Genomic DNA, 16151 nt, shown 5'->3' with positions numbered 1-16151 from the left:
TTTATTATAAATACTATATAATTTAGTCGATATAACGACATGGCGAATTAAATTGAAAAGTTTGAAATCACTCATCAGTGTGTAGGTACATCTCAAATCTATAACAATTGTAATATTTTAAATCAGTCACACGTGTCTAAGTACTTTCCACAACATGCAATTATCTCCATGAACCATTGTAAGTTCTCTTACATCTCTACGCCCATCATGAATAACCCATTGACCCCATGGTACTTTTAAAATACGTCTCTGGATATTTTCCTATTATGTCTCTATGTATAAATACTGGTTTAAAGTCGCCGAAATAGTACAAACGTCATATTATTCGACGCGCCTTAACAAGACGAGAACAAATATATACTTCTGGTTTTTATATTACTTAGGGGAGGAGGGGGCTAGTTGTAACAATTTTCATAAAATCAAATATATCTTGACAGCGATTTTCCCAATTATCACTAATTAAACACTCAACGATAGTTTAACTCTTTCTGAATCAAATTGAACTGAAGAAAAGTTAAAAAGACTGGTATTTTTTAATCAACTAGCATTTTGCCAAAAAAAGTGCATTGTTACAACTTACCCCGCGCTTGGGGCTAGTTGTAACATATATTGGGGCAGGTTGTAACAGTACGATAATTTGAATTTTTTGGTATATTTCGAAGAAAAAAGAACGTTGCTCCTTTTGAAAGATGTTGCTCGACTTAACAACGTGGCTTCCGGTGTCTTAAATATAAATGTAGATTTCTACGCATAACATTTTGAATCCAATCTGGACCAACTCTATAATTTTGATACCAATAAGAAGGAAGTTGCATAGCACTGAGTTTCACGGCACATGGGTAAGACAGTTTTCGCATCTTCATGGGAATTAATCCAAAATATATTTCAGCTCACTTCAGAATATACGAAGCCATATTACAACATGTTACAACAAGCCCCAATGTCTTGTTACAACATACCCCGTAGCACACTTTTGCATATTTATTAAAATAACTGTAAAAATATCTTCATAATCGTAAAATTGTTAAGCAACATAAAAGTATAACTAAATTTAGAAAAGAAATGAACACCGAAAGTTTCATTTCCGTTTAAAACAATAGCCATAACCAAAATTTTATGAGTGTCAAATTTTATATTAACTCATCCAATTGAAGCTCGTCCACAATACCAGAGAACAATAACCACAGAGAAACGACACGCTTTTGATCTTTCGTGGCTAAGCCGCCAACGACACTTAAAGCAACCAGAGCGACCATCGAAGCAATAGTCAGTGGGCATATCACACAATATAAATTCGTAAATAAAATTAACCCGGCACCTGCCACGTGGCTTTGCAAGGCATCAACTGCCACGTGGGGTGCTCACAGCACCCCTTAAAAATTTTCTGTGATCTACTTGTTTATAAACAAAATAATGTGTTGAGTTACACAAGAATATAAAAAAAAACATGTTTTATTAATTTATTAGCTACTAATATATTATAGAATTTAAAAAATAAAATTAAAAAGGTGTTATAAGCAAATTAGCAAGTACCAACCCATAATAAATGAAGTGATGTAAAATATCTAAGAAAATTAAAATTTATTGAGTATAGAGAATATATTAATAATTTAGATCAGTTATTACGATAAAAAAATGTAAATCTGACCTGTTTATCAAAAACATAAAAAAATTTTACTGCCAGATGATGACACCCCAATTCGAATTTAGAGCTACAATTTCAGAATGACACTAAATAACCACTTCAAACACAAACAGATCTATGCTATATAATATTATTGAAAGCTACTATGACGCACAGGACGGTTAACAAATTTGAAATACCAAATATTTGATGAAAATGTGTTATGGGGTGCTGGTAGCACCCCACGTGGCAGGTGCCGGGTTAAGCACTTATGTTGACTTTCAATAAATATAGAATATTGCACCGAGAAAAAAGTTGCGTACAGGGCCGGCTTTTGTTGGCATTCTTTATAATAATGGAATTATTTTTGATTTAAAAAAGGTTGCAAATATATCGCACAATGCAACGTAATGATGAAAATCATATTGATTGGAACCATAAATGAAAATACTTATTTGTTTATCCTGATTTTGGCATTGAAAGACCAATAATAAAATATACCTATTTATTACGGTAGGTGTGGCTTTCACTGATTGTCTTTGGCTTGAGCTGATACAAGTATTTCCTAATAAATTATATTTTTTAATATAGGTTATCGAAAAATAACACAGCCATTGTAACGGCTACGGAAATGTCACAAACTCTGAAAGTTCCAATTCTCTTTGACTATTAATAAAGAGTTCATTATAGAAAATCCAAAATGGCCGCCAAAAAATGGTGGGTTACATATAATTTAATTTCACAACTACTTCAATATGGGTATCGAATGAAAGGGCTTGACTGCTAATAAAGAGTTCATTATAGAAAATCCAAAATGGCCACCAAAAAATGGTGGGTTAGATATTTAATTTCACAACTACCTCAATATAGACATCAAATGAAGGGGCTTGACTAGTAGAAAAGAGTTCATTATAGAAAATCCATAATAGCTGTCAACAGAATAGTGGATTACATATTTTCGTTGGCATACTGTTATACCCCCATCTACTGTTTTTTTTTTATTTTTATTGACTTCTAAAAGGCATTTGATCATGGTAAATATTTTATATTGATCGAGGTTTTAAGAATCATTGGCAAGATTTTCCCAATTACCGCCCCAATTATGTCTCCAACAATTTTTAGTTTGAATAGTATTTTGATTTTGTTTGCGTCGTGTAAATCAGAAATTGTCGTGTATAGAACTCTATATATTTTTATTTCGTAAAAATAGAATATCTTGGAATGCGATGACACCCGGACAACATCTGTTTTGTATCCCTTACTTGGTAGAGCGAAGTTTAGTTTTTTTATGCATTACGTAGGGGTAATGTATACAAGGAAATGAATCACTTTCTTTATGATTTATTATCAATAATATTCAATCAAGTCAAATTAATATTAGATACCTAATAACTAATATGTAAAAATTACAAAGCAATAACAATTACCTGTTATTATTCTTAGGAAATCTAAATAAACTTATTCCTCTTCCTGTCGCAGAGGAACATCCGTGAACCACACACGAGTAACCAGACATTTTAACGATTATAATTATTATATAAATGCTCAAACAAACTTGTTAAGCCAAGTATTTACCATACACGCCTACGGACTATAGCAAAACAACCTGAGTGACAGAATTAGCATGTGTTGGGAACACATAAAGCAACAAGGTTCGCGCATGCGTCTTCAAAAACGGTACACGTTTCAAGTACGGTCGTGCCGTTTCTCTGTGGTTATTGTTCTCTGACAATACTACTAGTTGCAACTATGGGAGGATGACTGGCTAGACGGTGTCATTTGCAGTGCGATAAGAGAATAAGATTGAGCCAGCTAAATTAGTTAAAAACGGTCAAATAACCTATGAAAAAGCTGTGTTACTACTTACCCCTGTTACAACAAGCCCCTTGTTCCCCTACTTTTAAAACGTTGTAACCGGAAGTGACACAATATAGTAGCAGAAATAGTATGTGTGATATATCAATCAACGCGTATTGAAAAGTCGAGCTCGCATATTTAGTTCCGGGGTTTCGTGGCATTTCCGGTTAAAAATTTATAACTGGAAGTTACTTAAAAAATAGTGAAATCGTATACCAATCGACGCAAACTTACAGGAAGAGTTTAAATATCTACTTCAGGTTGTACTTCCAGTAACGTTGGGTGAAAACCTAGGACTTACGAAGTGCGAATGTGTTTTTTTACATACTTACTAAAATCAGCTGGTGTTGAGGTTTCTGGACATACACAATTTACCGACGACATAAAAGGTACTAATTGATTTGGCGACCCGTTATAAACACAATATCCATTAGCCATAATATATACCTAAAAACGAAGATTTTTTAAGAAACGTGTTATTAATATTAGCAGGTAAATCACTAAATATTTGGACAATATAACTATAGTTAAATCAAGAAACTAACACTAAAAATAATATTCCCAGAAACGGAAGTAGAAGCTAATGTGAGAAAAATAATAATGTGGATAGCGCTCATGATAAATATGCGTAAAAACAGTTTCTTTTGTCATTCAGACAAAGTCGCCTACCCCTTCACATTTCATACACTGAAAGGAAGTAGTGCCTGATTAACAAAACATAGAAATAATTTTGTCTACCCTTTTTAAACATATTAGAATAGAATAGAATAGAATAGAATAGAAATATGCTTTATTGTCATGAAAAATTGTACAATTTTATCGACAAAGCTTATAAAAAGTCAAGACAACAAAACAATAACAATTCAATTTACTAAAATTACATAAATCGTCAATATATTTATAATAATAACAATAATAATGAAGTTAAACAGAAGTAGTCAATTGCAAAATTTAAGTAAATTGCAAATGTATAGTCTACCTAGTAATTAATAAGTTTAAAAGTTAAGCTGCTGCATATGACACCCAAATATAGACAAAAAAAATGATAATAAAAATACTACTTGTGCAAAGGGTACTGTAATTTCTTAGTTATTGATTAAGAAAATCTTCTACTGAATAATATGGTCTTTCAGATAGGTAGGCTTTTGTCAGTTTACGGAATTTGGGGAAAGATGCTGCAGATTTAAGTTGTAGAGGGAGATGGTTGTAAAGTTTTTTTGCGGAATATAATATAGATTTCTTTACTAACTCAGAGGACGGGGTCGGCATACAGACGTCAAACGTAGAATTTCTCGTGAAGTAGTCATGATTAGGTCTTGGTGGAAAGACATGTAGATGTTTACGAATTAAGCAAACAGTTTCTAAAATATACAAAGATGGAAGGGTTAAAATTCTGTGATCTTTGAAGTAACTTCTGCAATGTGTTGTTCTTCTGAGGCCAAACAGATATCTAATTGCTCTTTTTTGTAATTTGAAAATAACATCGAATTGGGCAGCTGTACCAGAACCCCAAAAAGGAAGACCATAACGAAGATGTGACTCGAACAAAGAAAAATATGTTATTTTGGAAGATGCTAAATTGAGTTCATTCGAAACAGATCTTATAGCATAGCAAGCTGAGGATAGTTTCTTCCTTAACAAATCGATATGGTGGGACCATTTAAGGTTGCTGTCTAAAAAAATACCAAGAAATTTCACAGAATCAACGGTACTGATCTGGCTGTTATTAAGAGGTAAGGGTTGAAGGACTCCTTTATAAGACAATGCTACTGTTTTATCTACGTTAAACGAGAGTAAATTAGAGTCAGACCAGGTTTTTATTGTAAGTAGATCAGAAGTTATAGTAGCATGAAGAGTTGCAATATTTGAGTTGCTCCAAGTGATACTGGTATCATCAGCAAAAAGAAAGATTTTTCCATCGATTTTTAAACTAGTGATGTCATTAATAAAGATAAGGAAAAGTAGAGGACCCAATACTGAACCTTGAGGTACCCCACATACAATGTTTTTGAGACTAGAGTCTGTATCGTTTGCTCTAACCAGTTGTTTCCTATCATCCAAGTAAGATTGGAACCAATCTAAAGAAATACCTCGAATTCCGTAGAAATTTAGTTTTCTTATCAAAATGTTATGATTTACACAATCAAAAGCTTTGGCGTAGTCACAAAAAACGGTGGCAGTGTGAAGATTATTGTTCAGTGCTTGATAAACCTCATGTAGTACAGAAAAGATGGCATCAGTGGTGCATTTATTATTTAAAAAGCCGAACTGATTTTGTGATAAAATGTTGTTTTCAACTAGAAAGGACATAAGTCGGGCTTTTATGAGTCTCTCAATAATTTTGGAGAGTACCGGTAGTAGTGCAATAGGTCTATAATTGCAGGTATTAGATATTTCACCACCCTTATGAAGAGGAATAATGATGGCTGTCTTCAGGCACTCTGGAAATTTACCTTTCTCAAAGGAATCATTAATTAGTGAGATGAGGACTTCTAACACATTTTCTGGGAGATTAGAAAAAATTTTTATCGATAGACCATCAGTACTACAGGAGGATTTGCTTTTGATACTATTGATTGTTTGGATCAGTTCAGATTTATCGACTGGTTTTATAAAGAATGAATTCGAGACCTTTCTTGAATTAGGGAGATAAGCAATGGGATCTTGTTGTGGCAAAATAGTTGATGTAATATTTTTACTCACATTAACAAAGTATTCATTTAGATTTTCAGGGTCTGGAAGGGAAATTGTTTTAGCAGTGTGGGTTTTATTTCGAAGATCGTTTATTATGGACCAAGTTTCTTTTGCAACACTTTTTGAGCTTAGGTATAAAATAAATAAAAATAAACATATTCTGCATTCTTCATTAAAAAATCAGAAATCTGCATTGGAGAAAAAACAAAAAACTTTATTCACCGTATACTTGGCAATGTAACAAATTTGTTACTAATGTTTAACAATGTTTTTTGATAGTTTAATTAACAGAAAAAAACTAAAACGTACACTCTCTATATTGGGACCGTGCAAGTTCGGCAAAGCGACACCTATTTCTACGCTCTGCAACTTTATTCGTACTTTTAATTATATTGGCCGATTATATTAGTCCTGGTTACTGGATAATTGTCAAGGCCATAGCCCAAAAAATAATAAGAAGAAAAAAATAAGATTCAGGTTATGTTATTAAAACGTAAACAATTGTATGTAGTAAATAAAATTAGTTATTAAAATGCAGTACTGCAAGCAAAATACAATTAATTAAATTTATCTTTATATAATAATTGCAAATCATATCAATATTGTGGAGCAACATATAATTTTTCTTCTTCAATGACAATAGATATGAAATGTACGTCAATTTGACAATTTCAATTGACAATATGAATTATTTAAGAAAGTTGCAATATTTCTCCGCTATTCACGCACGATCGTTTCACGTATCCCTTCCAAGTACTTCAGTACTTGCACACCGCGAATATCCCAAAATAATAAAAAACACCCTTTTTCTTATAAAAAAATTAAAAGTTTTTAAAAACAATGGAGAATCTTCTCGAAAATGCAACAGGTGACAGATGACATTAATTAGAAGTTATCAGAAATCGGTAATAATAAAAATATAAGTTAACTATTGCCATCTCTACGGACAGTTTTATGTTATTAGTACAAAATGTCAGTAGCAGGTCTAAGGAGTAACTCACCTAGGATCTAAAATGAAAATGTTACAAATTTATTACATTGTGTGTAAAATTTCAGGATTTGGTCTGCTGATATTTTTTTGTATTCGAAATTTATTTAAGTTATTGTTACCTATACTTACTTGATCAAAAATTTGGAAGAGCGATGCTGGCGGCTGATGGATTGTACATATCACAGTTCTTTCGAGCCTAGTTATTTTCTTAAGAAGATCTATACATTGTTTAATAGATACATTATCCAATCCCCTAAAAACAAAGATTAAATTAAAGATTCTTCTTCTTAATGTGCCATACCCAAATGTGAGCATATATAACTGCTCTGCGTATATCTGTGTTATGTATAATTTAGTCAATTTAGTGTATCATTCTTTCATGTGAAAGATCGAGAAAAAGAGGGGACTAGGAAGGAATAGACTATTGTGGCTAAGAAACATCCGACAATGGACAATTCTAAATTTTGAACAGCTAATAAGAACGGCTGAAAAAAGAGAATAGTTTGCAAATATAGTAGCCAACCTCCATTGAGGAGACGGCACTTTAAGAAGAAGTGTACATAGATATAATATGGGACCTACAGTTTAACGTCAAATCTGAACAACTAAGTATAGAGAAGCTGTATTAGACATATTATGACTACAAGGTTTGTCAGGGATTCGATGCAACGACTTTTTATCTTTAATTGCAAAAGACTGGTATATTTTTTGTACCCCCTAACGACAAATGAATAATTTGAAAAAAACTTTAAATGTGTGTAAAGCATTTGATTCCTAGCTGAGCGATTTCGACTTAATACAAATCCATCTTCAGAGCTATGGTAAAATTTTAAAAAGTACCACTACAAAAGAGGGATCCACTTGTTTAACCCGGGATCGGTCGCGCTGTTAGAAAAAATCTAACATTTTATCCTGTTCCGTGATCGCTCCCTCCCACATCACTGTACCAGACAGTAGTGATGTTGATTATAGTTACTTTCGAGTATTCTTTACAAATCGTTACTTTTGTATAAAGTAATCATTTAAAGTATTCGTTACTTTGATTACTTTTGTATTTGAGTACCGCTAATCATATCGAGAATCGCATTTCTCAGTATTTCGTATAAGTCTAAGATCCGATATAACGACCTTCACCGATCTATTTAATGGATAGAAATTAAATGATATGCAATTGTTCTGTCATTGCTGTTCCACAATATCAGTAATTTCGAGTTTTCTGTCTGCATCAATTAAGTGCCAAAAACAAACCCTCGAAACTCTAGATGACGTACCTTAGCAGTAACTTTGGGCACCCAGTTGCTTCGGATATCGGTTCTGATTGCAAACTCGTGTTCAGTGACCCCAAATACCCAGGAATAAGAAAATCTGGCCCATAATATACTGATTTTAACATGTTTATGCATTTTTCGATGCGTTTTATACGCTTTAAAATGTAATAATGCATTTCCACCTATTTTTGTACTGTACTTTTTTCCAGACGTCATCCTAATCCTAAATACAATGCAAAAAGTTGTAAGTCTCTATGTACCTACTATATTTAAAAATATATTTATTCCTGTGTTTTTAGTGTTAAATGGCCCTGGTCTAATAAAAATAATGCCATACCTATGTACATGTAAAATGATGGTCATAGTCTAGAAATATTATCATTTCTACATATTTTCCGGTCAATCTAAGCTATTTTTTTCTAGGCCTGATAAGAATAGTGTGTATTTATTATTAAAATCTAATGTGTTCCATTTTCATTTTCAAAAGAACTAACATCTGTGAAATTCTGTGAATTATCTACCTTGACAAATCGTATAGACATCTGTTTCTGGGTGCACGCTTTGTTAAATGATATACCTCCCTCTGTTTCAGCTATTTCTCAGCGCCCTGTAATCCTGTAAAACTCTTCATAGCCTTCGCCCTTCATAGATAAAATTTTAGTTAACTGTACTGATACCGAACACTCGTGGAATACCGGTCCGACTCCGATATCAACCGATATCAACCGAGTAGATACAATACTCAAAATCAAAATCAGTCCCTGATACGATTGGTACGAAGTAACGAAGTAATCAGAGTAATCAAAGTAATCAAAGTAACGATTTACCTCTCTGTATAGTAATCGTTACTTTCGGTATTCGTAAGTAACGAGTACTTTGTAACGAATAGTTACTTTTTCAACATCACCACCAGACAGCATAACTAAATATGAGTAGAACTGACTTTTGTTAGATAAAATCTAACGACGGGACTGCTAACGTAGGTCAATATTTTATAATTTTCTAGTATTGTGTCTAAGAGTATTTTTATACTCAGGTGTCTGTCTATACATATCTAAACGATCTCTAGATTAACCATAAATTACCAGTTGTAGGCACTTTGTGCAAAAATTAGCCCGACGTACTATCGGAATTACATACTGTGGTTATGTTTTAGTGTTTGTTCCGTTTCTTTGTATGTTATCTTTTATTCTAGCGTTTGTTCCGTTTTCGTGTATCCCTCATGTTAAAAATAGAAATTTTTATCATAACAAGTAAATAAAAATACTATAAATAAAAAAATTATTTTAAAGACGTATTGTTAGATAAAATTTACGCGCGGCTGATCGTGTGACAGAAAAGAAAGCGACTGTTCCCGGTTTAAAATATGGAATAAAATTTTTTTCTTCAAATTTTAAAAAACATAAAAGTTTCCAAAAAAGTCATTAAAAGACAGCATACAAAAACACATTAAAAATTTGGTTACAGTATCTACGGGTGCATCTGGATAGAGTTGAGGCGACAGCCAGAATTCTGACAAGTCAATAAAATTATTCGTAGTAACTATTACACCTTTTCAATTATTACATTCTTATTATTAAATATTTGTAGTAAACCTTGAACGTCAGTTGTACTGATAAGAAATCATTGTAATTTAAACGTAATTAACAGATGCAACAACTATCGCAATTACTTGTTAATTAGGCAATTAACGATACGAAAATTAGTTTTAGTAGGTAATAAATTAAGCCTTTATATGGCGATTTCTTCAAAATTAACGTTATAGAGTAATTACAATAATTTTTTATTGTAATTACAGTTAAGAGGCTACATCAACGCGCCATCAAAACGGAAAACGCGTTCCAAGATTGCAGCTTTAATTTTGAATATTTTGCTGAGATATTTGGCACACATATTCGTAATATATTAAAGAGTGGCGGTACAGAGCCCAATTTAAGAAATATGTTAGAATGTGGAAATTACTCTATAGTTAAATAAAATACTACAAAAACAACCCAGTACCACAGTATAAAGAGGGACAGTAGAACCACTCTCCTAAAAATTGGAAGTAAAATCTTTAGTCGCGCATGGCGACCGCGCAATGTTCTTAGTCGCTTTTGCCCCACTCTCGCATTGCTAGTCGCATAGAAACGTACGGATTTTAACAGGGAAAACCCGCATCCACCACTGGTGAATTACCAATTGCATACTACCGGTATTACTTCTTGAGATCAAAGCGCTGACAGAGAAGTGGTTTTACTGTGGAACCTCTATATACTGTGCCTGTACCGCCATCAAGAAGAACAAAATAATACACTTTATTCAAATACATTTTTTATCCCATGCCTAGATTTTGTGTCAGATTAGAACTACTAACATTGATTATCTATAATGAGAAATCGAAAATATTACAACTATTAACTGATGAGGCAACATATAGAAATAGTCACTGTCATTTTGACAAATCTCCGTCGGTTTTTTCTAAGTGTAATAGCCCGATTCTCTTATTAATATCTGTTCTGTTATCTATATCGATATCTGTTCAGTGCAGAGTGCAGTAGTGTATTATTTTCTAAGATATTGGAATTCGTTAGTGTTGATCCATAGGGAAGTAGTGTTTGTTTATAATTAATTTATTATATTTTTGTGTAATAAAACCAAATAAGTTGTCGGACTATTTGAAAAATTAGATAATAATTTAAGTTAAAATGAGAATTAGGCCAGGAGTTGAGGTGACTGATTATTAAGATAATAAGACATTATATTTGGAGGATGGCAAGTGTTTCCATTTGTTTTTCTTGTGACCGGGAGGTTAAACCAAAGCAAATTTCCATTGAGTGTATCACGTGTTGCTCATGGGTCCATAAGGGATGCTCGGGTTTGACTAAAAGTGAATATGAAAAAATCTGTGCTGACTTTCGCAAAACTAAATTGCATAACTGGGAATGTAAAGTATGCAAAGAGACGGTGGTACCTATCTTTGAATTCTGCTTCAAATAGCCGGAAAAATTCGGTATCAAAATAAACTGCTGACAATGGAAAACAGGTGCCCAATGCTGATTTTTCAAGTCTACTGTGCAATATTGTGGATGCTGTAGAGAGTGAAACTGCAATCAAGGATGAAATAAATAATTTATTAAAGAAAAGTACCACTACCAATAAAGATGTACCAGTAGTTATTGTTCACATAATTAACCTATTGTTAAATCAGAGGACTGAAGTGCAGGCAACAATAGATACAATTAAAGCGTCTGTAAAATCTAATGAGGCGAAAGTTGAAACTTTAGAAAAGAAACTTGAAGGGTTACAAGAAAAAATTGAAACCATGTGTGGAAATGGAAGTGAAGAGATAAGAAATCAAAGTGTATCTATTATCAAAGATGAGCAAGATATGTTCCTGGAATTAGAAGATAGAAGTAGTCGATCTAAAAATATACTAATCTATAATGTTGATGAGAGCCAATCTAAGGTTACTAATGAGAGAATAGATCATGACAAGGCAAATACTCGAGAAGTACTAACGAAACTGGAGGTTGGAGCAACTGAGTTTAAGGTTTTGAGGGTAGGACGTGGTAATAGCAGTAGTGACAGGCCAAGACCACTTAAGGTAATTTTTCAAAATAATACCACAATGATTGCATGTCTTAAAAACAAACATAAGTTGAAACCATCGAGCATATTGATTAAATCAGATCTTACTCAAATGCAACGAAATAATCTCAAGAAATTATATGAAGAACTTGATAGGCGCAGAAGAAATGGTGAATCAAACTTGGCAATACGATACAAGAATGGTAACCCGTTTATTTCAAAGGTAAAAGAACAAAACCACCAGAATCCAAAAAACTCCCAAATGCGAACATAAGTTTGAATAGTCTATCACTTTACTACCAAAATGTGCGTGGTCTGCGTACGAAGCTAAAGGACATACATTTGACATCCTGTTCAGCTACATATGACGTTATTTTCCTAACAGAGAGTTGGCTTGGTCCTGAATATTAAAAGTAATGAAGTTTTCTGTGATTTATATACCGTATACTGTCGGGACCGTGATCATATTTCCAGCGACAAATCAAGAGGAGGTGGAGTGTTAATAGCAGTTAGAAGTGATATTAGTTCTTGTCTAGTGGAAATTGCCAGTTCAAATCTAGAACAGGTTTTTGCTGGAATTACTATTAATTGCATTAAATATGTTTTTGGCTGTGTCTACATTCCGCCCAGATCTAGATTGGATGTTTATTCCAATCACATTGATACTGTAAAACTAATTATGAATAAGTATAAAGATTCTAAACTAGTATTATTTGGGGATTATAATCTACCAAATCTGATATGGGACGGTGAGACGACTGCTAAAAATATAAGTAATGATACTGACATTTTGTTTTGTGACGAGTTCAATTTTTTAGGATTAGCTCAATATAATTATTTTAAAAACCAGTAGGACTCAATTCTTGATCTGTGTTTCTCTGATACTTATTTAAATCTAAAAAAGCGAAAGCTTTAATGACGTGTGACAGGTATCATCCCTCACTTGAAGCATTAATATTATTTGATAATCAATATATCAGTTTGGAAACTAATTTTTATTATAACTTTCACAAGGCGGATTATGGTGCCTTGAATAATTATTTGCTTCAGATCAATTGGATTGAGTTGTACTGTTGAGAGGATGTAAATGACATTTTAGATGCTTTTTATTCCATTATTTGGAACGCAATTGAACTTTTTGTACCAAAGATATCTGTAAAAAGATCGAATTTTCCTGTTTGGTTCTCATCCGAACTTAAGAGTAAAGGCATTGCCAAAAAGATTGCGCATAAAAAATATAAAACTACAAATAAGTATCATCACTATATTGAATTTAAAAATTTGAGAGATGAATGCTCATCACTCACTAAGCAGTCTTACAATGCTTACGTTTCAAAGATGGAAGTGAGAATGAATGAGAACGCTGGAGAATTTTGGAAGTTCATCAAAAATAAAACCAACGGACATGGTGCTCTCCCTGGCTCTATGTTTCTAGGTGAGGAAAGTGAGAATGACAAACAAAAATTAACAGAGTTGTTTGCAAAACATTTTGGTACTGTATACAGCACTTTTAATGGTAAATCTGTGGATAACCTGGAGAGTAATGGAATTTTCTCACAACAGCTGGAGGTGGAAATTAGTAACCTCGAAGTCACTTTTGACAATTTACTGAATGTGTTGTTGTCATTAAATGTCAATAAAGATTGATACCCTGATTTGATACCGAATTTGTTCCTAAGAGAAAGTGCAGTGTCCTTGTGTGAATCATGAGTATATGTTCTTAATAAATCTCTCCAGACGGGAATTTTCCCGAACAGATGGAAACATTCCTTTGTGTGTCCTATTTTCGAGGCAGGAGATCATAGTGATATCAAAAATTATCGGCCAGTTTGTATTCAGTCAGCCTTATCTAAAGTATTTGAAAAAATGGTTTTGCCAAGTTTGGATAATTGTTTTAGGAACATTATTACGGACAACCAACATGGATTTGTAGGCGGACGTTCTACTCTCACTATCCTCTTTTTGTATATCGATAGTATAGGTACAGCAATGGATGAGGGTTACGAGGTGCCCTCTATATACACCGCACTGTTGCCAAAGTTTCGCAGAACTTTCGAAAAAAGGTGTGCTACTATCTCTCAAAGTAATATTGATGACGCGCTGATGTTGGCTCTTAAATAGGAAATATTATGAGACAAATATATTAAAATGAGAATTTTTGGTTTATGGACGAAAATTGATACAATATTATTAGACTATTAGTAATTATATAAGATAAGAGCCATAAAGTTAAATACTTTTTCTCGTAACACATCTAAGATTTTTGAACAATTGCTTAGAAATAGAACTACATTATTACACAAAATGAGCAGAACAGCTTTTGGGAGCGTATGTCAGAAAATACTAAACATACACATTAAATTAATTTTAATAGATACATATTTTAGCTACATAAGTTTCTAATTACCAACAAACACAAAATCAGTTGAATAATTTCTGTCGTATCTTCATCAGATTGATCCAAAATGTTTACTAAAAAACAAAAATAATCTAAATGGGCGCCTAAACGGACCCTTAGTACCAGAACAATGGAAAAAGACCTGGTAGTCCGGAGGTCGGTTCTGATGGCTTTGGAGGTCGGTTCTGATAGAGTATTCATGTTCAGCGACTCCAAAAACCCACAAGTAATCTGTTTGCATCAATCGAGTGCCAAAAAGCGTCGAAACTCTAGTTGACGTGCCTTAGTAGTAACCCTGGGCACCAGGTGCTTCGGGGATCAGTTCTGATGGCGTATTCATGTTCAGCGACCCCAAAACCCCCCGAGTACCAAAATCTGGTCCTTCATATAATGATTTTCACACGTCTATACACATTTGAATGCATTTTATACACTGTAAATTCAATTACTCATTTCCACCCAGTTTTCTATTGTAGACTTTTTTTCTGAGGTCATCCCGAACACAATGCAAAAGGTTGCAAGTCCCTAGGTGCTGTATTTAAAAATCTATTTATTCCGGTGTATTCTAAATGCCCTGGTCTATATATAGTCCAGTCGGGTTAGACGAATAACAGGCCTAACCTTGCATTAGGAGCTGCCCCAAATTTTATTTTTCTAATCTTTAGGGAGGCTCAATATTAGTATAAATTTAAAATCTCTACTGAATTACACTGTTGCGTTAGCCGCCATCTTGATTTTAAACGAGAACCGTTTTTGCTCAATATCTCCGCCATTTTCAATTTTTTGATAAAAAGTGTACAAACTGAAATTGTTGAAAATGCGATTTTCTATAATTTCATTTATTATAATTTTTTTCGTGCGGTCGATATTTTCCGAGTTATGAGGGGAAAATAGTGAGAGTTGGAGAATAATTATTGAATTATTGAATTATCTCGTTTATTATTAGTTCTACAACAAGTATGTACCTATACAAATGAAGAGAATTAAATTCTACACAATTTTGGACTCTTTAATTTTTTTGCTAAAATTAATATTTAAGGTAGTACGTATGCGATAATGGTGCGAGCGTAAGACCGGATTGATTTTATAGCAATTGATTTTGTTCAATATCTACGCCATTTTCAACTAAAATTGTTCAAAATATAATTTCCTACAATTTCTTTTTAACAATTTTTTTCATGCGGTTGATATTTTCCGAGTTACATGGGAAAATAGTAAAAAGTGGTGGGGGAGCATAATTATTGAATTGAATTTTGTCTCCGAGCTGCCCCAAATTTTATAATTCTATCCTTTAGGAGAGATCAATAGTAGTGTAAATTTAAAATCTCGACTGAATTCCGCGGTTGCATTAGCCGCCATATTGATTTTAAATGAGAACTGTTGTTGCTTAATATCTCCGCCATTTTCAACTTTTCGACATAAATGGTGGGAAAGAAAATTGTTGGAAATGCAATTTCCTACAATTTTTTTGGCACAATTTTTTTATAAGATCAATATTCTCCGAGTTAAGGGGGAAAATAATGGAAGCGGAGGGAAAGCATAATTATTGAATTGTCTCATTTATTATTAACTTTACGACATAATTGTACATAAAAAAAAAATAAAGAGAATTATATTTTATACAATTTTTGAAGCTTCCAATGAAACATCAACCAAACTAAATATATAAAAACATAAAAAGACATTATATGCATTAAGTTCACTTAATTTTATTAACTAGCGGGTTTTATTGGTTGAATTTGTCTGTCG

The 16151-nt window shown here is 33.0% G+C and overlaps 1 protein-coding gene across 1 annotated transcript in view; it reads right to left on the bottom strand.

Annotated features, from left to right (window-relative positions):
• LOC114334616 (ATP-binding cassette subfamily G member 4-like) overlaps nucleotides 1-16151 on the bottom strand; it is a 293193-nt gene that overhangs the window by 38352 nt on the left and 238690 nt on the right. Inside the window, exons 5-6 of the mRNA XM_028284693.2 lie at nucleotides 7296-7419; nucleotides 3814-3928 (exon numbers count right to left, since the gene is read on the bottom strand). Coding sequence (XP_028140494.2) covers nucleotides 3814-3928; nucleotides 7296-7419 — 239 coding nt within the window. The remainder of the gene's footprint in view (nucleotides 1-3813; nucleotides 3929-7295; nucleotides 7420-16151) is intronic.

Source organism: Diabrotica virgifera, chromosome 1, assembly GCF_917563875.1.
Source record: "Diabrotica virgifera virgifera chromosome 1, PGI_DIABVI_V3a".
Classification (NCBI taxonomy): domain Eukaryota; kingdom Metazoa; phylum Arthropoda; class Insecta; order Coleoptera; family Chrysomelidae; genus Diabrotica; species Diabrotica virgifera.
Note: the sequence above shows the minus strand (reverse complement) of the source record. Positions and strands in the feature narration are given on the sequence as shown.